This window comes from Physella acuta, unplaced genomic scaffold, assembly GCF_028476545.2.
Source record: "Physella acuta isolate Inbredline_101_S28 unplaced genomic scaffold, ASM2847654v3 ptg001337l, whole genome shotgun sequence".
NCBI lineage: Eukaryota > Metazoa > Mollusca > Gastropoda > Physidae > Physella > Physella acuta.
In genome coordinates this window covers 78,201-100,758 of record NW_026732852.1, presented here as the reverse complement: position 1 = coordinate 100,758, position 22,558 = coordinate 78,201, and the positions used below count along the sequence as shown (strand labels likewise).

At 33.6% G+C, this 22,558-nt stretch overlaps 2 protein-coding genes across 5 annotated transcripts; one reads left to right on the top strand and one right to left on the bottom strand.

Moving 5' to 3' along the window:
- Positions 1 to 8,661: 8,661 nt before the first annotated feature.
- Positions 8,662 to 14,295, bottom strand: LOC131958573 (GTP-binding protein 1). 3 transcript variants are annotated; one of them, XM_059323671.1, is made up of 11 exons: positions 14,190 to 14,295; positions 13,228 to 13,484; positions 12,985 to 13,093; positions 12,413 to 12,593; positions 11,794 to 12,040; positions 11,504 to 11,599; positions 11,069 to 11,307; positions 10,666 to 10,810; positions 10,383 to 10,565; positions 10,081 to 10,216; positions 8,662 to 9,587 (listed from the first exon to the last, which is right to left on the bottom strand). In XM_059323671.1, exons 2-11 carry the CDS (start codon positions 13,336 to 13,338, stop codon positions 9,169 to 9,171), a joined length of 1,866 nt encoding a protein of 621 aa, XP_059179654.1. In that variant the 5' UTR covers positions 13,339 to 13,484; positions 14,190 to 14,295; the 3' UTR covers positions 8,662 to 9,168. The 3 variants fall into 3 exon arrangements, with proteins under 3 accessions (XP_059179654.1, XP_059179653.1, XP_059179655.1); XM_059323670.1 differs by having other exon boundaries at positions 14,172 to 14,289; XM_059323672.1 differs by lacking the exon at positions 14,190 to 14,295 and adding an exon at positions 13,693 to 14,113.
- Positions 14,296 to 14,552: 257 nt separating this feature from the next.
- On the top strand, positions 14,553 to 21,147 carry LOC131958575 (josephin-2). Of its 2 annotated transcripts, none has more exons than XM_059323674.1 (4): positions 14,553 to 14,663; positions 18,172 to 18,318; positions 18,808 to 18,933; positions 19,125 to 21,146. In XM_059323674.1, the coding sequence occupies exons 2-4, from the start codon at positions 18,176 to 18,178 to the stop codon at positions 19,606 to 19,608; spliced, it is 753 nt and encodes a 250-aa protein (XP_059179657.1). In that variant the 5' UTR covers positions 14,553 to 14,663; positions 18,172 to 18,175; the 3' UTR covers positions 19,609 to 21,146. The 2 variants fall into 2 exon arrangements, with proteins under 2 accessions (XP_059179657.1, XP_059179656.1); XM_059323673.1 differs by having other exon boundaries at positions 14,559 to 14,663; positions 18,110 to 18,318; positions 19,125 to 21,147.
- Positions 21,148 to 22,558: the final 1,411 nt, after the last annotated feature.

The window sequence follows — 22,558 nt, the reverse complement described above, 5'->3', positions numbered from 1 at the left end:
TGAACCGAGTTTAAACTTACAGGAGGTAGGCCAGTTTGGGGGAGACGATATGGTCGAGTGGTTGGGCACACGATTGCTATCCCACTCGACACGGGTTCAAATCTATGTGTTCTAGTCAGTAACGAGTTGTCTTTTTACGAGTTGTCTTTTTACGAGTTGTCTTTTTACGAGTTGTCTTCGTTTACCCAAAAAAAGTGAAAAGATAAAATCGATAGCAAGATTTTAATGCAAACAAACAAAGACTAAAAAGTAGAAAATAATAATCATTAAAAAAGTTTTAAAAAACCCACGTTTTCTGATTGAACTAAAAAGTAGAAAATAAACGCTATACATCACAATAATGCAAGCGATCACTCTACTATAAGCGATCAAAAACGTGGGGCGCCGTGATTTTCTTACAGTTTCTAATACTGTTGACTCTCTACAAGCTCCCTAATAAAAGTCAATAGTATTATCTAATCAATAGTAATATAACTTTTACTTCGGCGCCCCACGTTTTTCATCGCTTATAGTAGAGTGATCGCTTGCATTATTGTGATGTATAGCGTTTATTTTCTACTTTTTAGTTCAATCAGAAAACGTGGGTTTTTTAAAACTTTTTTAATGATTATTATTTAAATATCCTAAAGACTGAATATTAAAAAAAAAACAACCTACAAATCAATTTGAAAATGAGGTTGACAATGAAGTTGCTGAAAAAACGCCGACCTAGTTAGAGCAGTCGTCCCAATCAGCGACAGTTGCTGTGTGCTGCTGTATTTCTGAGCCGCTGCAGAAGTCTTTACGTTAGCTGTGTTACTCTCTACACTTTTGTTTTCCTATTTTCACATTTGTGGTATTCCTCTCTAAACTTTTGTTTTCCTGCTATTTTCACATTTGTTGTGTTACCCTCTAAACTTTTGTTTTCCTGCTGTTTTAAAATTTGCTGTGCTACTCTCTAAACTTTTGTTTTCCTGCTATTTTCACATTTGTTATGTTACCCTCTAAACTTTTGGTTTCCTGCTATTTTCACATTTGTTGTGTTACTCTCTAAACTTTTGTTTTCCTGCTGTTATTAATTTTGTTGTGTTACTCTTTAAACTTGAGTTTTCCTACTATTTTCACATTTATGGTGTATATCTCTAAACTTTTGTTTTCCTGTTTTTTTCACTTGGGTATTTTTACTTTCTCGTATATACGTAGTATAGAGAAAGTATTGTAATCGTGCAAAAAAAAAAATCGAGATTTTTACAAATCTCGACGTTTTACACCTCACTGATACGGAAAAACATAATTTTGCAATCTTGTCCGTATGTCTGTGTGTGTGTGTGTCTGTGTGTCTGTCTGTCCGTGTGTAAACACGATAACTTGAGTACCGTTACAGCTAGGTTGATGAAATTTCATATATAAGTATTTTATCAAAATCGTAGATCCGTATCAACTTTTGAGCGATTTCCGATAACCGGAAGTGGTACTTTTCCTACTTTGAATTTTTCAAAAGCCTATAACTTGAGTACTATTTCAGATAGATAAATGAAATTTCACATGTAAGTAAAAGATCTAATTCTCTACCTTCTGTTAAATTTTGAGTAATTTCCGTTGACTGGAAGTAGTAATTTACGCTACTTCCGATTTCTCAAAAAACTAATGTAAATTTTTAAAGTACTAATAATATTGCGCACTATTATACGCGTTTTTATTCGGCGTTTGCTTGGTGCGCAATGTTTTTTTTATGAGATTCTATTCTATTTTTAAAAGTTTAAGTATTTAAAATGGATTAAAAATCATAACTATATCCCCAGTTACCATCCCCTGTTGTTTTATATAAGAATATTCGAGAAAGTTTAGGGGAGATCACTACCGGTTTATTATTCTCTAAACTTTTGCTGTTCTTATAAAACTCATACTAAAATCCTTGCAAGCATAAAAACTGGCATATTTTTAAAATGTAATAATATCACATTTATTAGCCTTAGTCCTAACACTTATAAATAGACTTTTTAAAAAATGCCATTACACTGATCGTTATTTCAAAACGTTGACCCAAACTTTCTTCTCAAAGAAAATTTCAGGAAAAAAATCAAACACAACTAGATCTACTTCTGATAACAATATTTTAATTTTGCACAATGTTTTCCTGCGAAAAAAAAGAACTAGGAAGTTATTGCTTAATTAATGTCACGGTCAATTGCATAGGCAGGGGTTGTCAAGGAGGTTATAATCCCCAACCCCCATCCCTTCCGCATCGACCCCCATAATGACAACTGTCTTACCCTGACCTTCAGGCACAGCCATTTGACTACGGCGCTAGTGTTGATATCAATCCTTTTAGTTTGAAATACTGAATATCATACAAAAACACAATTTTGTGAATGTGTGTGTGTGTGTTGTATATATATATATATATATATATATATATATATATATATATATATATATATATATATATATATATAGGGCCTATATATAATATTTATATTATATTTAAATTTTATGGGGTCAGAAATCTGAACCCCCCCCCCCCCCACCATAAACCTGCTCACACCACTGGTAATGATGGTGTCGTTTACCAGGAAGATGAAATTAACTATCGTCTGCCTGTTACTTCCGCCTTGTGATTTGAACAAGGTCAAATCAATCCTGCTTCGGATACAGATCTAGATCAACGCGTGTTAACCAATCAGAAAGTACATTGACTGACTCGCTAGTTCGTGACTAAGGAAGTAAGGACTCGGTCACTAATTAAGAAAATGAGCAGCAATTAATACATTACTTAGCAAGTATGGCACCACCAAGAACGTGTGCAGCTAACTATCGCAACCCAGGGCAGATGAGGCCAGGGACAGTAACTCATCTAGCAGAGACAACTCCAAAATCAAACAACTGCTGTCTTGTAGATTGTTTCTGGATGGACAAAGGCTATGAAATCAAATCCAAAAAAAAAAAAAAAAAAAAAAAAAAAAAAGAAAAGCAGGCTGAAATTGCAGTCATTGACATAGACGTCTATATAGCCCGTATAACAGGTTGTAACACAATACTAAATTGTGTTGGAGGAAATCCCGTCCAAAATTACCATTAAGAACGAAGAAGAAGAACGTGTTGTAATGACGCAACCAAGGCTGCCTATGTAGATGATGTTTTGGGTGCCACTCTGTTGCATAAGTTTAGCCAGGTTTTCAGTGCAGGGAATGATGCACAAACATTTTTACTTTCTCGTATATACGTAGTATAGAGAAAGTATTGTAATCGTGCAAAAAAAAAAAATCGAGATTTTTACAAATCTCGACGTTTTACACCTCACTGATACGGAAAAACATAATTTTGCAATCTTGTCCGTATGTCTGTGTGTGTGTGTGTCTGTCCGTGTGTGTGTCTGTGTGTAAACACGATAACTTGAGTACCGTTACAGCTAGGTTGATGAAATTTCATATATAAGTATTTTATCAAAATCGTAGATCCGTATCAACTTTTGAGCGATTTCCGATAACCGGAAGTGGTACTTTTCCTACTTTGAATTTTTCAAAAGCCTATAACTTGAGTACTATTTCAGATAGATAAATGAAATTTCACATGTAAGTAAAAGATCTAATTCTCTACCTTCTGTTAAATTTTGAGTAATTTCCGTTGACTGGAAGTAGTAATTTACGCTACTTCCGATTTCTCAAAAAACTAATGTAAATTTTTAAAGTACTAATAATATTGCGCACTATTATACGCGTTTTTATTCGGCGTTTGCTTGGTGCGCAATGTTTTTTTTATGAGATTCTATTCTATTTTTAAAAGTTTAAGTATTTACAATGGATTAAAAATCATAACTATATCCCCAGTTACCATCCCCTGTTGTTTTATATAAGAATATTCGAGAAAGTTTAGGGGAGATCACTACCGGTTTATTTTACTTGTCCTTGTAATGTTTAATTATACGCATATATTTTTACGTACATATAATGTTTAATTAAATGAATATATTTTTACGTAATAAATGTCTAAGTATATGCATATATTTTTACGTACCTACAATTTTTAATTAAATGCATATATTTTTACGTAATATAATGTTAAATTATATGTATATATTTTTACGTAAACACATTTTTAATTAAATGAATATATTTTTACATAATAAATGTCTAAGTATATGCATATATTTTTACGTACCTACAATTTTTAATTAAATGAATATATTTTTACGTAATAAATGTCTAAGTATATGCATATATTTTTACGTACCTACAATTTTTAATTAAATGCATATATTTTTACGTAATATAATGTTAAATTATATGTATATATTTTTACGTAAACACATTTTTAATTAAATGCATATATTTTTACGTAAACACGCATGCGTTAAACGACCTACTTTTAGTTTAATACTTGTATCAAATGTAGACTTCCTTTCAGTTTTTTCAATAAAAGGAAGCCTTATGTGTAGACTGCAGCTACATTTTCTCTGATATTTATAAGTCGATAGACTACTATAAAAAACGAAGCATAAATACATATAGTTAATGAGTTGTCAAAAAAAACAACAGTTTTCGACTGAACCACTGCCAGAATATATTAATTCTATCATTAGATAAATGCCTGCCCGCACTAAAAAAAATTAAGCCATTCGATAATAGAGCAAGCTCTACGATAAATCTAACAGAGAAAATGTTTCAGTTGGTAATTCTATTATAATAGAGTGCAAAAACATGCGAAATTGAATTTTCTTTTTTAATCTGTGTTTCCATGTAGACGACTTTGAAGGGAGGAAGAGAAATCACCTTCCCCCACCCCCCTCTTCCCACTTCCTTCACCCACACACACCGGACGAAATATAAAATATTTATAATTTATAGAGAAAATATAAACTTTTTTGTTTTATTTAAATATAAGATATAGCCTATATGTCCTACCGCACCCCCCCCCCCCCCCCGAAGAGAAGAGGGAAACAAATTCTGTGACTGGGCATGTGGTTGTCGTTGTGAGGGGACGCAGAGCTCAGCAAATCTAGGTCATCGTGTTGCTTTGTGAGTTGGTGAGTAAGTGGTACTAGTTCCTAGCGCTAGTGTTCTCTTTTTATGAGTTTTGTTATTTGCTTGTGAGTTTTGCTACTTCTTGTGAGTTTTCTTTTCTTATGAGTTGTGTTCTTTTCTTACGAGTTTTATTTTTTTCTGATCAGTTTTCTTCTCTTTTTTATGAGTGTTGTTATTTTTTTATGAGTTTTGTTATTTGCTTATGAGCTTTGTTTTTTATATGAGTTTTATTATTTTCTTATGAGTTTTGTTCTTTTCTTATGAGTTTTAACCTTCTCACAACCAAAAATATGAGTCTTTTATGACTGTCAAAAAACTGTTTTGTCATGTTCCGGTTTTCCCTCTAGGTATAAGGGCTGGTGTGAGTCATTTGAAGAGCTGGTGGGCTGTAGCCTTATCGGATGATTAAATTAAGTGATGACACCATTGGAAGGGATGACACCATTTAAGTGATGACACCATTGTAAGTGATGACACCATTGGAAGGGATTACACCATTTAAGTGATGACACCATTTAAGTGATGACACCATTGTAAGTGATGACACCATTTAAGTGATGACACCATTTAAGTGATGACACCATTTAAGTGATGACACCATTGTAAGTGATGACACCATTTAAGTGATGACACCATTTAAGTGATGACACCATTTAAGTGATGACACCATTTAAGTGATGACACCATTGTAAGTGATGACACCATTTAAGTGATGACACCATTTAAGTGATGACACCATTTAAGTGATGACACCATTTAAGTGATGACACCATTTAAGTGATGACACCATTTAAGTGATGACACCATTTAAGTGATGACACCATTTAAGTGATGACACCATTGTAAGTGATGACACCATTTAAGTGATGACACCATTTAAGTGATGACACCATTTAAGTGATGACACCATTTAAGTGATGACACCATTGGAAGGGATGACACCATTGTAAGGGATGACACCATTTAAGTGATGACACCATTTAAGTGATGACACCATTTAAGTGATGACACCATTGTAAGTGATGACACCATTTAAGTGATGACACCATTTAAGTGATGACACCATTTAAGTGATGACACCATTTAAGTGATGACACCATTTAAGTGATGACACCATTGTAAGTGATGACACCATTTAAGTGATGACACCATTTAAGTGATGACACCATTTAAGTGATGACACCATTTAAGTGATGACACCATTTAAGTGATGACACCATTTAAGTGATGACACCATTTAAGTGATGACACCATTGTAAGTGATGACACCATTGGAAGGGATGACACCATTGTAAGGGATGACACCATTTAAGGGGTGACATCAAATCGAAAAATCATTAAGATGTGAAACATTGCCCTATCTAGTTAAAAGAAATAAAGGGGAGGGGTTATCGCATGTCACCTCATGGAAGCGCCACTGCTGTTGGATGGTGTTGATGAATGCTGTTAAAAACGTGTTCTTGTACACGTTTTTTGCAGATAGCTATTACATTTCCCTTCAGTAAACATAAGTTATAGTAAGTAAACATAAGCTCTAGTCAGTAAATAATAGTTTGTAACTCTGTAGTTATAGAAGATGTTGATTCAATGTAGTAGCTAGGGTTGGTCAAAGATTGTGGTAGTTACTGTGTGGCAGAAAAAGTGGTACACTTTCCTTCTCTAGTGATGTTGGTGGGGACGGTGGGGGAAGAGGGGGGGTGCAACAAATGACTTCAATATAACTATTTAAGGCAATTATTTAAAAGAAAATTCTATTTACAATCAGGTTTTCTTTCAGAATTTTTTCCCGGGGAGGGCGGCACTTATAATTTCAGAAAGAAGGGTGTGGACGCTGTTAGCTTGCCATCTTTCATTTCGTCGGCAGACATCCACGAAAAAATGCCTGAAAGGAACTCTGTTTACGATGTGCTGAAATACCCTATTTAGTATTATTTAGCGTAAGTACTGTAAATAATTGACACACTGCTAAAAAAATGCTAATTTCCTGGGGTAAATTTCAGCCAGTCATTGTTTCGATCCACCAATATTTAAAAAAAAAACCATGTCACACTTTCGGTCGTTCCCTAGGACACTCGATTTTGTAGCTGACAAAGAAAGGTTTACCTCTTCATGTCAACAAAGAAATCATGGGAGACAACACACACACGTTGACATACGAGTAGTCTTTGTCTTCCGCCAAGGCTGGAGTTCGCGGTGGAATCGAATCAATTGTTTGATAGTGGTTTTTTTTTTTTTCGGTGCTGTTCCAAAATGAATGATTTGATGTGCACTAACCATAATTTGTGTAAACTAAAACAAAAAAAAAGTGTCTTTGTTCGACAACGTGAATTATTGATACTACTTTTTAAAAAAAATCCAATTGTTGCCTAGACTAGTATTAACAGCCAAGTGATCGATACACGAAAAAAGCTTAAAAATATCCAGAAAAAGCGTTACGGTAAAGACAAACAATGCCTTTATTTAATTAAGGCTAACGAATAAAAAAATCATTGGTTTCCGAAGAGGGCGCAGGATCACAGAGATTTTATTTACGTCGTAGGTGGGACACCAAATACTTGTATGGGTGTAACACAACAAACACTTGATAAGTTGATGAGTGACCCACGTTTGCTGTGGTAATTCTGAATGGGATTGAGGCTACAGCTTCAGTGTTTCTTCCAGACTTTTTTCTCCGGGGGGGGGGGGGGGGGGGGAACTTGAAATTTCCGGGGGGGGGGGGGGCGGTCAACATTTTTCGGGGGGACGGACACTAGTAGAAGTGTATGTTTACTATATAAAATCCATCTCGTTCGGGGGGGGGGGGGCGGTAGGCGGAGCCCCCCCCCCCCCCCCCCGAAGAGATGCCTGGAAGAAACTCTGTACAGCTTAGTGTGACCGAGACTACATTGGAAGTACATCTGATGCTATGGTATAATAAATCTATAGTGTAGAATAATACGCTAAAACCTTAAAACGTTCCGCTATAAATAGTTGAATGGTAGGCGAGAGCGAGTGTAGAGAAGTATGGGTGTGGAGACAAAGGGGAATGAAGGTATGGGATAACACTGGGGTATCATGGGATGTTACACCATATGGGATCATCCGTACACAACGTCACACTCCCAGGGTGGAGGTCTGACTTTTGTGAAGATGGGGAAGGGGAATTCATAGTTTGTACACACTACTGCATTTTTTAAAATTCGTTTTTGTAAATTGTAATCGGAAGTCAATATGAAGCCTACTCAATATTGACAGAAATAAATCGCTGTTTTTTTTAAAAAAAAACAACCAAGTAAAAAATAAAAATCATTATAAAAAGGACTGCTACATGTCGTGTATACTTCAACTACCTGTCTAAAGGTGAGCAACCGTCGTCAATCAGGCGCAGTGTTCAGCTGACAGGTTCCAGTGTAAAAAACAAAGTGTAACGTGCCAGAATTGTCAGAGATTCTAGTTAATTGTTAAGTTGCATTAACGAGATTGGGGAGTTCTTTTGTATCCAACCATGTAAGTTATTCAGCCGACGTTTGATTTATGTGATAAGGGAGATAAATGATTATATGCATACTAAAAAATAAATCCCTTTTTTATAAGATTTTTAAAGCCTCAAATTGATGATCCCCAACAATATACGAGTCTGCAAAAACAAGCTAACTACAACACACGTGCAGAAAACACAATATAAGAATAAATAAAATTTATTTCATCACACACCCTAAGAGAGCAAAAAAAGGGGAATAATTACATTTTTTTTTAAAAGTGTTCAATGATTTTGCAGCACATGGACAAGAATTTAATTTTGTCTATGGCCACAATTAAATTAAAATCGACTAGACAGTTAAACAGTGCATGACTAAAATATTCTTTAGCAAATGGTGTACCGGGGTGTTTAAACATTTGTACTAGTGAATGTGACTACACATGGCAACAACATTTACAAAGTAAAAAACTTCTATACTCCTGTGGTAGATTCATCAAATAAAATTCCTCTAAATCATGAGATGAGTGATGAAAGTTTTGGATTCTTAAAGCAAAGTTTGGATCTGTCACACTTTTAGTCACAAAACAAAACTGAGTTTAAGAAAAATCAAATTTTTTTTTTCGGTTGAACATCTAAACTTTTATTTTAAAAACACATTCTAGGAGATGACGGGTTGAGAAACGTGTACAAGATGTGAACATCAAAATGTTAAGTTGCTGCTGTTGAGGATGAGTCTGACATTGTGACAGAAGAATCACTAGGTCTTAACGTGCTAGCCTCCCTTCCGTCTGTCTCCTCCAAGATGCCACCTTTCTTCAGTCCCTTGTTTCTCTTGCTGGCTTTCTGAGGTTCATTCTGGGGGTTGACCGAATGCTTGTCCTGCTGGGACTTTTTCGCTGACCGCTGGTGTCTGGTGTTCTGGGCGACGGCGCTGACGTGGGGGAAGAGTTTGGTGATGTTGCCCACCGCCTTTGTTCTGCCCTCTCGAAACACCATTCTCATGTCAGTCTTAAGGTACTCTGGATTCTTGATGAAACGGAACCGTACCGTTGCTTTATCCCCTGTCCTTAGATGGTCTTCTGTCATTGATATTATTGTTGCTGTCTGACGTACACTTCCAACATGAACTAAAATATAAAAGTTTCAATTACACAATAAAGTTCTATCGGTATTCAAAGTGTACAACCAATTTTAATCCAAAATGCACAATGAATATTAATTAATCAGAAATGTACAATGAGTCTTAATTAAAATAAACAGAACAATTAATGTTGCAGAAAGAGCAGTTACTGTTATTTACTACTTAATGGATTAACAAGGAACAATAACCCTTCATCTTAGCTGCTTAGAAGAGTGTATGAGTTGGTATCACTCTCTGTTAAGGGGTCACTTGATGGCTAGGTTAGAATAGTCCGACACAGGGAATAGTGTGTTTGTGAGTTGAGTTTGTGTTTACCCCCAGATTGAATGTGGGTATAACATACATGTGAGAGATAGTAGATGGAGGTTGTTAACTGGGAAGTGTGTACAGGGACATGATGATCAAGTGCTGAAAACATTGTTTTGGCTGGTGTTGGAGTTATTTCACCCTGAACAAACTGACGGCCAATGAACACTCACCCATGGCCTGATACTTGACACTGATTGTTGTTGGGTGGTGCAGGACTAGAATTTCTCCCTCAAACTCCCAGCAAGCTTTTGGTTCTATACGTGGTGACACCATCACCATACCTTTACGGATTGATGCTCTTTTGATCTAGCAAAGCAAACATAAATGTGTACCCCTAGCAGGTTAAAGATAAAAAACTAAGAGCTCAGTTTGCCAATATTGGCAGACACTTATTTACAAGCTTTAAATCTATAATCAATATTTTACTATTTTTGAAGATCAATTAAAAAAAAATACAATAACTTATGTGTACCTTTTTCAAAGCAAATGAGGCAGTCTGTCCACCTCGTACCTCACGAACAGGCATTCTTTTGCGATGTATACTTTTTATTGGCACAGATTGGAACATGCCAAGAGCGTCAGGGCCCAATAATAATGTATCGTTTAGTTTAATGAAACCTTGTAGGAGAGTTCCTGAAACGACTGTGCCAACACCCTAAAAGCAGGAAACAAAAAAAAAATTTTTTCCAAATCAGCAGGTTTTGGACAATTATACTGACATAATAACAAGGGTTTAAATTACACAGAATACATACAGGAACTGTAAATGTGTCGTCTATTTGAAATTCTGCAGGCTGAGATGCATCACATTTCACACGTGTAGACAATAAATTTAAAAACATTTTCAACAAGTCTAGATTCTCCCCAGTAACATTTGACACTTGAAATACAGGACACATCCTAATTAAGATAAATTATTTAATGAACAATTATTATTATAAAAAGAAGCTAATCAATAGTTTGAAGCTAATCTATGAAAATCTTAAAACTGTTATCTGTGTTGTTTGTGGTCCTATATTGATAGATACCAGTAATAATAACAAATCAATTGGAAATGTAAAATTCAGTGTGTACACGCAAAGAAATGAAGTAAAAAGAGATTAAAAAAACACGGAACATACTAATATAAATTCTTAAAAATTGCATGCCCAACATTACCTTTCAGAAGTAAAATTAGTGGCTGTGACCACCACATCATCAGTATTCTGTACTAAAACAGGAATCTTACGACATCCTGGTGATTTGAGAATTCTGGTCAGCAGTTTGAGTGTTTCCTGTAACACGTTGGGTGGGCACATGTCAATCTTCGTCACCACAACAAACACTGGCACGTTCAGAGCTAACGCCAGACCGAGGTGTTCTTTGGTCATGCCTATCACACCTGCATTAGCTCCAATCTAGAAAGGATGGGGAAAATAATTTTAAATCTATTTTAACCATGCAGAGAATAAACAAAAATTATTTAAATCATTTTACTTATTTAAACTAAAGTTATATTGTAATAATTATTTTTTCCAAATGAAAACAAAAAAGTTGTAAATACAATTAGCCATCATGTTTATTAAAATAAAGAAAGCTGAGCCAACCAATTACCATCAACATAGCAAAATCAGGTGCATGTCCAGTCATACCAAACACTGTTGTCTTTAAATATCTTTCATGTCCAGCCAAATCAATAAACGTTACAACCTAGGGATAAACAGTTAAATATTTAAAGCTGTTAGGAAAGACATAAGCTAAACATAAAAAATGTATGCATTATTAAATTTATTAAGACAAAGCAAAATATTTTTTTAAAACTGAACTTAAAACTTTTTATTTATAAACTTGTGTTTTCAGTTTCTGTCTAAACATAACACAAAAGATTGAAGCAAGTAGTTCACCTTAGCTGCCTCTTCACAAATTTTAATCCAGTCGAGATGACCATGTTCAGGTTTGTTGACCACTTCCCCTGCAGCATCAAAGCCCAAGATGTCATTCCCCACACTGCTGGTGCGGCCAGATTCCATCTCATGTTTATGTCTGAAGAGCTTCTGTCTGGCCACACCCCTGCCATTATCCAGCTCCCCATGTGTCAACACACCCAGCAGAGTACTTTTACCTGCATCCACATTGCCTACTACAGCCACTCTATTGGAGTAGATAAAAAATTTAGAGTAACAACAAATAATTAATGATATAAATGATGATATAGCTAATATAGAATGTTTGTTTTTCAAGTACATTAATCCAATTAAAACAATTCATTTAGCCCAACAACTAGGCCCCTAAATATTTATTAATAAAATAATAAAAAACAAGAACAAGTGTCAAGAAAATTATGAACACCATTGTTAGGCACTTAAAGCTTTAACATGATCAGATGAGGACAAGAATAGGCAATGCAAGAAGACAAAAACAGTCTTTCATAAAATGTGAATGAATCTTTTTAATTCTTAAGCTGTGACTTGTTTTAGTTCTAAAATAAGATGTATAAAAATATGAAAGGAAAAAGTTACAAACCTAACTTCCATAAAATCTTCAGAATTCAGCCTTTTTCTCAGAAGAAACTCTGCAACTTTTCCTTCCTCTGCTGTCCTTTCCCTCAGTAAAACACACTCCAAATCAAGAGATTCTGCAATACTTTTTAAGGTTGCAACTGATGCGACATAGTCTTCATCTTTTAAACCTGGTTTGTCTCCATCTGGAAGAATCAAGTTTACTTTACAAATGTGAACATAAAAACAGCAATATCAAGATATGCTTAGACTACTATCTATGAGACATAATACATCACATATTAAATTTTCATAATCAGATGGAGGCATAAACATATTTGAAATGTGTGAAGGTAAGTATAAAATTGAAATTCAAGTTATTTCCCTTTGAGCACACTAGACTTCATTGTTTAATTTTTTTTTTTGAGTACTGAATGCCTACTAATATTGTTGATATTGTTAAATAATGATTCACAGATAGATGCTTTATCATCCAGTTATTAATCTATTGGCTCTGTCAGCTACATATCTATTTTTGTTTAAGTACTGTATAACTTACAAGTCCCAGAAGAAAAATAGAATAGTAACAAAGCTAACCCCCTGTTCCAATTTCATATATGGTTTCTCCTTGTGTATCCATTATCCTAGTTCTTATGTCTTCCATAAGATTGTCATACTCTTCATTACTGGGACTTACAAGAGCAGTCTGAAAAAGAACACAGCAATTCAATTAGGGGTATTGTATAAAATGAATAATCATTAGAAATCGTATTATCTAGGTATATTACAAGTGTTATTTACAGCTTAAGAAATAAACACAGTTGGGTTGGGTTTTTTTACCTTGCATGTTAGTGTAGACATTTCTAATTCCCCTAAATCTGGACCAAAGAGTCCACCACCATTTTCATACTCAGGTGTTTGAACTTTTTCCAAGTCCATTAATGCTGCCATTTTTCTTCAACTACTAACTCAGTACTGCAAGATAACACTTAATCTGTTGCAATTATTTCATCAGTGTTTGACACTTGTAAATAAAATACAGCACAATTTTAAAATGCGATCACATGTTTGTACTGAGACAGTTCCTTTAAGCCAACCTGAAAGTATAAAGAAATGTACAGTGATTTAGAATTAAAGTCATGATACAAATTCAACAAAAGCAAGCATGATTACTTATCATATCACCTATTTTGATGAGCTTAAACTTATAATGTATTCTGTTGATATTGTATGGTTTGACCAATACAGCTCCCTGTACTCCTGTACATAGTAGACCATACTACATGTAAAATTTAAATAACCCACAGTATTGTGCTTCAGGTGTTTATCATCTTCAACTGGACTGGACTAACTAGGCTACTGTCAGTAGATCTAACAGTACTGTGATACTACAATCAGATGCTGATGTCACTTCATTAGGCCAGATTTGATAACTTATTTTACATTTCAGTTTCACATTGTTGTGCTTAATAATTCTTAAATGACTTAATTTTTAAATTATGTCATTTCAGAATGGTCATCATGACTGCTTCTAAATATAACATCAGTGAATAACATCCAAGAACTTAGTATAATTAATTAACAGTAGGCTACAGTTGACAGTTTTAATAGTAGTTTATGACAGTCCGGTGACTACACCAGTTGAGTTTAAAAAATCATTTTTTTTTTATATTTCCCTTTTCACTCCCTATAACAAAGTAAACATAACGTAGCAGAAAAAGCCCTAGATTGAACCCGCAAATTTAGCATTTATCATTTTTAAACCACAACTTGATGCAACACACTCGAAACTTTTGCATTACGTGATACTATAAATATCCTCATCAATATTGAACAAGGCTAGCATTTTGGTAACTTTAAGTTTTGCTTCACCGTGTCATCATACATATTTCAGGAAGTAGATGTAGTACCGAGTAAAATAAACAAACAAAAGTATACCTAAAATATATAAAACGATTGATATAAAACTACGTAATATAATACAATATTATGATTTTAAATAATGAACAGACAATACTTTGAAATTTATACAATTGAATCATTATATAGTTATATAGACTAGCTCTAATAACTAGTTCTAGCAATAAAGTGTTGTACCGAAAATTTAACCATTCTTTCTCCAGAAAACGATTAATTACGGACCTATTTCCAATTGAATAATATAAAGCCTAGCTTAGAAAATAATAAAATTAGATTCCAGATTAAATAATTTTAGATTCTAAATGTTTAAAACCAGCAGATAGCCTTTTGGATGTTGTTAAAATACTTGACAAATGGTATTATTTCTTGGCCTAGCTTAGCTAGGATTATCATTCATATATATTTATATAATTATAATCATTAGAATTTAGGTAATTTAATTTATTAGACTAGATTAATGATTAAAGATATTTGCTTTTACACGAACGAATACACTACAGTACAGTAACAGTTCACTGCACATACACATTGACTACACAATGATTCACATTTATTAATAATTCTGATTTACAATGATATAATATAGACTAGACGTCTAGATAGATTCTATTATTACTAGCTGCATACCCGTGCTCCGCCTCGGTAAATCTTTTTTAAATGTACCAACTAAGCCAACTTGGGAACAGAACAAAACTAAACACAACACAAAAGAAGACACAACACAACCACAAAAGAAAACACAAATGCAACACACAAACACAAAAGAAAAAACAAACACAAATAAAAACAAATGAAAAAGCCAACACAATGCAAATGCAAACGTGAAAAAACACAAACAAAAAAACAAGCACAACACTCACAACATAAACACAACTTAAATGCAAACATAAACGCATAGTGCTCACAGTTTAGCCCGTGGCGCTAAATGGCACCCTGTCCAAGCGTCGGTGGACACACCTGATTCAGTGAATGACTATAAAACCCCCAGCTTGTCAGCAAATGGAAAGTTAGATTAATAATTAGTAAACAGTATGTTCAGTGTATAAAATAAATAAAAGGCATTATTTAAAATATCCGTGTTTTACCTACCATATTGCACTTTATCAATTCATGCATTTTTTGTCACTACTTTAAATTTAAAAAATTTGCTATAGAGATTCATGACTAAAACCATTGCGCACCTAATGAAAGTGTTGATGCGTCTATAACAGTGTGGAATAGTTGATTAAAAATTATAATTAGTAAACAGGATGTTTAGTGAATAAAATAAATAAAAGATAGCGTTTTATCAATCCATGCTAATTATAATATTCCAACAATAATGTCCTCTTACAATATGTATCTGCAAATTTGCATTCACATTTAGCTAATTATATTATTCCAACAATAATTCCCTCTTGGAGTTTTTGCATTCACATTTTTGTATTAGCGTGAGTTGAATTTATTTTTAAATTACCTCCCTTGGCAATATTACAAAACAGATTAATTAATTAATTCGACCCTACTATTATTAAAATGTATCCACTATTTCTAGGAATCAAAACTAAAATGATATTTGACATTGATCCGTTTAATATGTCTTAGCGATTTGCGTGTATTTAATATTTACTTTAGTTTTTGCGAAAGATTAAAAACAGTGGCAACTATAAAATAAATTTAAGTCATTATATAAACAAACCCTACTCTATTTCTTATAATAAGACACTGAGAAAAAATACTAGATCTATCTAATCCCTGTAGATCTATCTATAGATCTACTTAGTCTATACTAATTAATACATGATGAGATGATTGATAAGTCACAATGATGGCATCCCTTGCCTTAGGCATTAAAAAAATTAATTTTAATAAATATTAAATAAGTAAGAAATTAAATTCATATTATTAGACTACAAGCTGACTCGCAGCATATCATACATTGCTGTTTAGTTGTTTTATTTTCTACTTTTCAGTACTTCATAGTTAGTGACACTTCCCTCCATTTCCCCCCCCCCCCCCCCCCCCCCCACGTGAAAACAGCCATCCTTGATGACAGTTTATGGACGACAATGATAAGATCAAGCAGAATTTGTTATTACCTCCCATTAGTTTCAAATAGTTTAAAAGCTAAATTATTTGCCCCTAATAGCCGGCTCTACGATTGTGAACATTCTTGGTGACCCTTAGCTCACCAGAATGGTGGGGGTAGAAGCTATATGCCTAAAGAGCAGGGGAGTAACGGCATGCGTTTACATGGTGGTGTCTCGCATGGTCCCCATGTAGATTAGACTATAATTAGACAAATGTCAAATCCAGAATTCTCAATCACACATTCCCTTCCCTAACCCCCTGAGTTAGGCCTAGGGCCTAGACTTAAAATTTAAAATGAATAATTACTAAATAATAAGGGCCTAAGAAAAGTATTGGTTTAAAATTAAAAAAAATTTTTTAAGCTAGTAGCCGTGATGTTGTAAATATTAAATAACAATAGGGCCTAAATAACAAAGTGACTACTCAGAAGACGAAGCTTCTTCCCCCAGGGCTAGTTTGGCTGGTAGAAGATACAAAACACAATGACCTATAGATGCACAATTGTCTCAAATTAAATACTATTAACTTAACAGCTGTGCAGTTAATGAAATTTTTAATTAGTCTTTTATAGCTGCACAATGGGAGCAATTTTCCTTTTTATCCTAATTCTTCTGACAAAACTAGATGTACCGTGTGTTCAAGCAGTTGCGCTTTGGGGGGGTTGTCATTGGATGAGGGTTCCTAGTATAGTTGTGTAGTATATCTTTTAAAGGGCTCTAGACTATAGTTAAGTATAATTTTTTTGAAAATCTATTTTAATAGCCTATTTAAATCTACTATTTAAGTATTTATCGAGTTAATTCCTGTCTTATCAAGACAACACAGGCCTAAACAACAAACATTTAGATATTAAGTTAAATAATTAAGAGAAAACAGGTCATTGTAACATTATACACATGCGCATCTTCTCCGGCTAGAATCGGCCTATAAATGATATAAAACATAAACTCATAAACCCTCCCCCAAATGCTTCTGATGCTCATGCTAAACTTTGTTTTATTGTGAACTACTCTTCACTTTGTCTATTGATTATCTATATATATAATTCTCTTCTGGGAGCCGTTAGGAAACAAGCTGCAAGCGCCTCCTTGCAGTCCCCTCTCTTTCTCTCTATCACTATCACTACCACCCCCATCCCACCCCCACATTGTCTGGCGTGAGCTGTGGTCACGCTAAACGTAAATGTTTACCAGTAGAGTCGGGTTTCTATTAGGGGCAGATAATTTAGTTTGACTTTAAACTTACAGGAGGTAACTAAGAAATAACTAAGAGGAGGCTGCTTTCACGGGGGGGGGGGGTGTAGGGTCGGGGTTAGGGAAAAGGGGGGGTGTTAGTGTTTTAAAGCAAATATTTTCAGTGGCAGCATTGGTACTGTCGAATTCACAAAATATGAATTACTGAAAAGTAGAAAATAAAACAACTAAATAGCGGCGTATGATACGCTGCGGGTCGGCTCGTATATATAATATTAATACAACACCCCAGTTAAATTCCTGTCAGATCATGCAGGCTAGGCAAATAGTAGGCAATTTGAAATACTGACAATATCTTGAACCTTGTAGCCAACTATTAAAATAGTTAGGGCCTAAATAATTAGATGTTAATTTTTTGTTACTTTAATATTTTACATGAATTCCCTGTCATAATATATAATCATTACTCATTAGGCCTTCATATTATTAATATAAAATATTTTGTATTAGAGCTGATAGATTTAACTTATTTTTTTCAGTGAACAACATGTTACATTGAACTTAATTCTGTTATCAAATGAGAGTAATTCCTTTGTTTTAGCAAAATGGGAGAGAAAGCAGTAGAAAGTGATGGTAAACTGTATCATGAAAGACAAGTTAAAGAATTGTGTGCTTTGCATGCTTTGAACAATCTTTTACAAACCAAGCAAGCTTTCACCAAAAAGGATCTTGATGACATATGTAATAGGTATGTAAATCATCACAACATTAAGACTAGTATTAGGAGCTTAACCAACCAGAATAAATTTACTTCTTTTCATCATAGTGTATAGCTAATTTAGCATCCTAATTCAAATTATTAGGGTGTTTTGGATGTAAAAAGAAGTTAAAAATCAGTGTTCTTTGTGGAGAATTATGTTAAATATTTTATTTTTCTTAAGGTTTTAGCTATGCTGCTGTAAATAAGTAAAGTTTGTAATTACAAACACTCATGTTTTTAATTTTAGAGTTTGACTACGTTTAAAGGTCAATTGTTAACTTGAGTCTTTAGATAATGTAATTGAAACCATCCAGCTATTACGGGGTGCTTGACATATTTAGGGAGAGTTAAGATAGCTAGGTATTTTCTATGGTGTCAACCACAGAAATAGAAACAAACCTACCTATTTACAATTACATCGTAACTTACGTGTACTTTAAGTCTTGTATTAATCATGTTGTTCTCTATATTGCCCAGGTTATCCCCCGGAACTTTTATTAACCCTCATCGAAGTATGCTTGGACTTGGAAATTATGATGTAAATGTTCTAATGGCGGCATTACAAGAAAAAGGATATGAAACAATCTGGTTTGATAAAAGGAAGTGAGTTGCCTACAATCTAAATAAAATATTAATAGCGCTGGAATGACTTGTAATTTTATTTGATTTTCAAGTTGTGTCTCCATTAGACCCTAATTTTTGCAGTCCGTGCATTCGAATTAATAATGTTGTGTGGTAAAAATGTGTAGGTTTATTTTAAATTATTAATGTATAAAAACTATTTATTTTAACAGGGATGTAAGCATCTTAGCTGCTGAGAGAATAATGGGTTTTATCCTCAATACACCTACAGATTATAAACTGGGATTTGTGAAACTTCCAATACATCGCAAGCACTGGATTGCTATTCGCTGGCTTCAAGGAAAGTATATGAACCTGGATTCGAAACTTGATTCACCTTCAGAAATAGGAGATCAAAATAGTTTGCTTGAATTTTTAAGGAAAGAGCTGAGTAATGGGGAAAAGGAACTATTACTTGTCGTAGAAAAAAGTGTTTATGAAGATTCCTTGTGGCGTAATGATAGTCATAGTTTAACTAATTCAGACCCTTTGTACTCTTCATCCTCCGCGCCTAGATTACCCACTTCAAACAATTCTGCTGCGTGCAATGGCACTAATGGTTCTCATTGTGGTGTACATGATAGTGATAGCAATTCAAAATTATGCTGTGATACAAAATTACGTGGACAACCAATAAATACTCTCATTTCAAGTTGACAATTGTCTCTTTTTAGAAACTTGTGTTAAATGTATTTGTTATAAAAAAAGATTCAGGACTTGAAAACTGATTTCTTGCATTTCCACTTTTATGTGATTCATTCGTTTAGGTCAGTAAAACATTGAATAAGTAATAATTAGAAAAAAATATCTGTAAAAATAAGTGCTTTTTTTCTCTTGTGTAGTTTATATTCAGCTTGAGTAACTATTTAATGTGCAGTTCTTCCAAACAAAATATGCTACTAGATTGAAAAAAATATAACAATTTTATGTATATTTTTTTTGCATAATAACAGCATTCAATGGATGAGGGAAATTTCTGCTTGTTGTTATCTTTAAGTGCTTTATTCTCAGCCTAAATGTTAATTGCAACTGCGTGATGGCTGGTTCAATTGAGTTATATTTTGTCAACTGTAGCTTGTTATTTCATACGGTTTTGGCTTGACTTTTTTGCTTCATACCTAGGATATAGTTCTGCATATGAAGTAAACAAACACTGTTACTATATTACATTGATTGCATCACTATGCTTTCACAGTTATTGGCTAATGAAAAAGTTTAGCAATTTATTATTATTCTTGTTCATTAAAAATAATATATAATCCTCTATTTGTTTAGTTCCTTTTTGGTTTAAAGGGTGGGCAACAAAAAGTCTTAGATGTGGTTTATTTAATGAGTCTCCTTCTTTCAGACTTAGTTTATATGTAATAGTTAACACACCATAAAATTACTAACAATGGTGATCATGAATAGTGATGCAATTAATTTCTAAAAATAACATTTTGTGAAAAGTTAAGTGAATGTCAACTGATAACATTTAATTTTTACTTTACATTATACAATTACATCAAACACTTTCTTTTGAAACTTAATTATGGTGACCTTATGTTTTGATTAATAAACAAAATTCATTATGACTTGCCTTGACCTTCTAATTAAGATTATGTTAATTAGTATATGCACAACTAGTTAGGGTATGGTAACAATGAGCAGAGAATGGATCATTTCACTCAAAATGACAACACAAATCTTGGAGCAGTGGATTCACTAGTATTTGGGGGGAATTACTGACAAATATAAATTTTTTAACATATTAGTGCTGAAAATTGTGTTTTTCTTTTTGAAGTTTTGTTACAAGGAAGGGGGATGTTAATGTAATTTTGGAGATTGAACTCTTTCTGATGATAAGGGGTAAAAATTCACTAAATTTGTGTGAGATGACCTCTGAACTTTTTCTTCATGTTTTGTTTTGTTTACAAATGTCAGCATTGTCCTTATTTCTGGCAGCATTTCTATTAGCACAGAGGTTCCTTAGATTAGAAACAATGAGGTGCCTTAAAATTGTAAAGGAATAATGTGCCTTCCTAGGAGTAGTGAGGGAAATGTGAAATAACAGCTTTAAACCAGATGAAAAGTAGGAACCTCTGTTTGACGTACCTCTCAGTGATAAGCAAGAAATGTTTTTCTACCTATTTTAACCACATAGTGTATGTATATATAATTTTTTTTTAAAACTAATTTGAAATAAATTTTATACATTTCAATTCAGTTAAAATGTGTTGGCCTTCTGTTGCTTAATATATTTTTTATTATTTGTTTTGTAGAACTTGGTTGGGTAAGAAAATTGTAACTTCATTGATAGACGTACCCTGCTCTCTTTTAATTAATTTCCTTTTGTAGTTTTGAGAAAGAAAAAAAAACAACTGCTGATCCTTTTTGCTATTTTAGTTATGGCAGAATAATTTGCAAAGAGAAAAATTTCATATCGATCTCCTGCAGTTACGAAATAAGAAGCAAACTGATATTTTAAAGTTCCCTTTTGAATCTGACTATGCACGGAATTCACCTGTTTCTGTGACCTTGGCAGGGACAGTGTGGTCAGCACTCTGTCCGGCCGTCCTTTCTATTGTGATTCAGGAACCCATCAGAACTGGGTGAACTCAGGTACATTAGTGGACTTGAACCAGGATTCAAACTTGAGACTTACGGGTCAGCAGTCATATGCTGTACCATTCGACCATGCCGTCCCATCAAAGCATAAAGACTAAAAATATTTCTACATCCTTTATTTTGAAATCTTACAATTAAAAGTATTAATAACATGCTGGCAATCAACAGGAGAACAAAAATACAAAGTACACAGTACAGTGTCATGGTCTAAATTAAACAGGGACTGATGAAATAAACCTTTAGCCAGCCGTTTGTATAAACTTTGACAATCTAATACTGCGTTTACATTTGCAACATGTATAATATACATGTCTAGAAAAAAAAAAACTTCGCTATAGGGCCTAAGATAAAAGGGGAGCCTACTCACTTATTGAGAAGTTTTTTTTCTAGACATGTATAGTATACATGTTGCAAGTGTAAACGCGGTATAATGGTGCTGAGTGAGTCTCCTCTAACTGTGAATCACACAACGTGCCAATTTAATTTGCAAATTTCAAAAATTGCCTAATGTAACAATAAAAATTATACATTTTATAATCTAGTCCTTTATTTTAATAAATAATACATTTTTTTGGTAAATAAGAAAATATTAAGTGTAGGAACTTTGACATAAAAGGTATTCCTGTAAGTTGAATTTATTTATTCCAAATTACGAGCAGAATTATTGCACAGTGTCTTACTTCATACATATTTAATATAATGAGTACATTTCAGTTTTTAATGCCAGCATAAGGGAATTATTAAAAATTGGCCAACTTTTAAAATATTTCAAATGTTTAAAATTGAGATTAATAAAGCAAAAAGTGATTAATGTTCATTGTGCACATTGAACCTTAAAATTACCATATTTTTTAACCTTTAAAAAGGAACCATTGATATTCTTTGTATTGACAATAATAAGGCAGGTGATGTTAGGTCAATTGGTAATCTTTTCTAGAACATACAGTAGTTAACATTAACTAAGACTAAAGCCATGTTTTTTCCTAGTTTTTCTAACATC

Coding starts and splice junctions, on each gene's coding strand:
- LOC131958575 (XM_059323673.1), top strand. CDS start 18,176: ATGGGAGAGAAAGCAGTAGAAAGTGATGGTAAACTGTATCATGAAAGA. Junction 18,319..18,807: donor CTTGATGACATATGTAATAG/GTATGTAAATCA, acceptor TATATTGCCCAG/GTTATCCCCCGGAACTTTTA. Junction 18,934..19,124: donor ATCTGGTTTGATAAAAGGAA/GTGAGTTGCCTA, acceptor TTATTTTAACAG/GGATGTAAGCATCTTAGCTG.
- LOC131958573 (XM_059323671.1), bottom strand. CDS start 13,338: ATGGCAGCATTAATGGACTTGGAAAAAGTTCAAACACCTGAGTATGAA. Junction 12,594..12,984: donor ATATGAAATTGGAACAGGGG/GTTAGCTTTGTT, acceptor TGATTCTTCCAG/ATGGAGACAAACCAGGTTTA. Junction 11,600..11,793: donor TTTGTGAAGAGGCAGCTAAG/GTGAACTACTTG, acceptor GTTTATCCCTAG/GTTGTAACGTTTATTGATTT.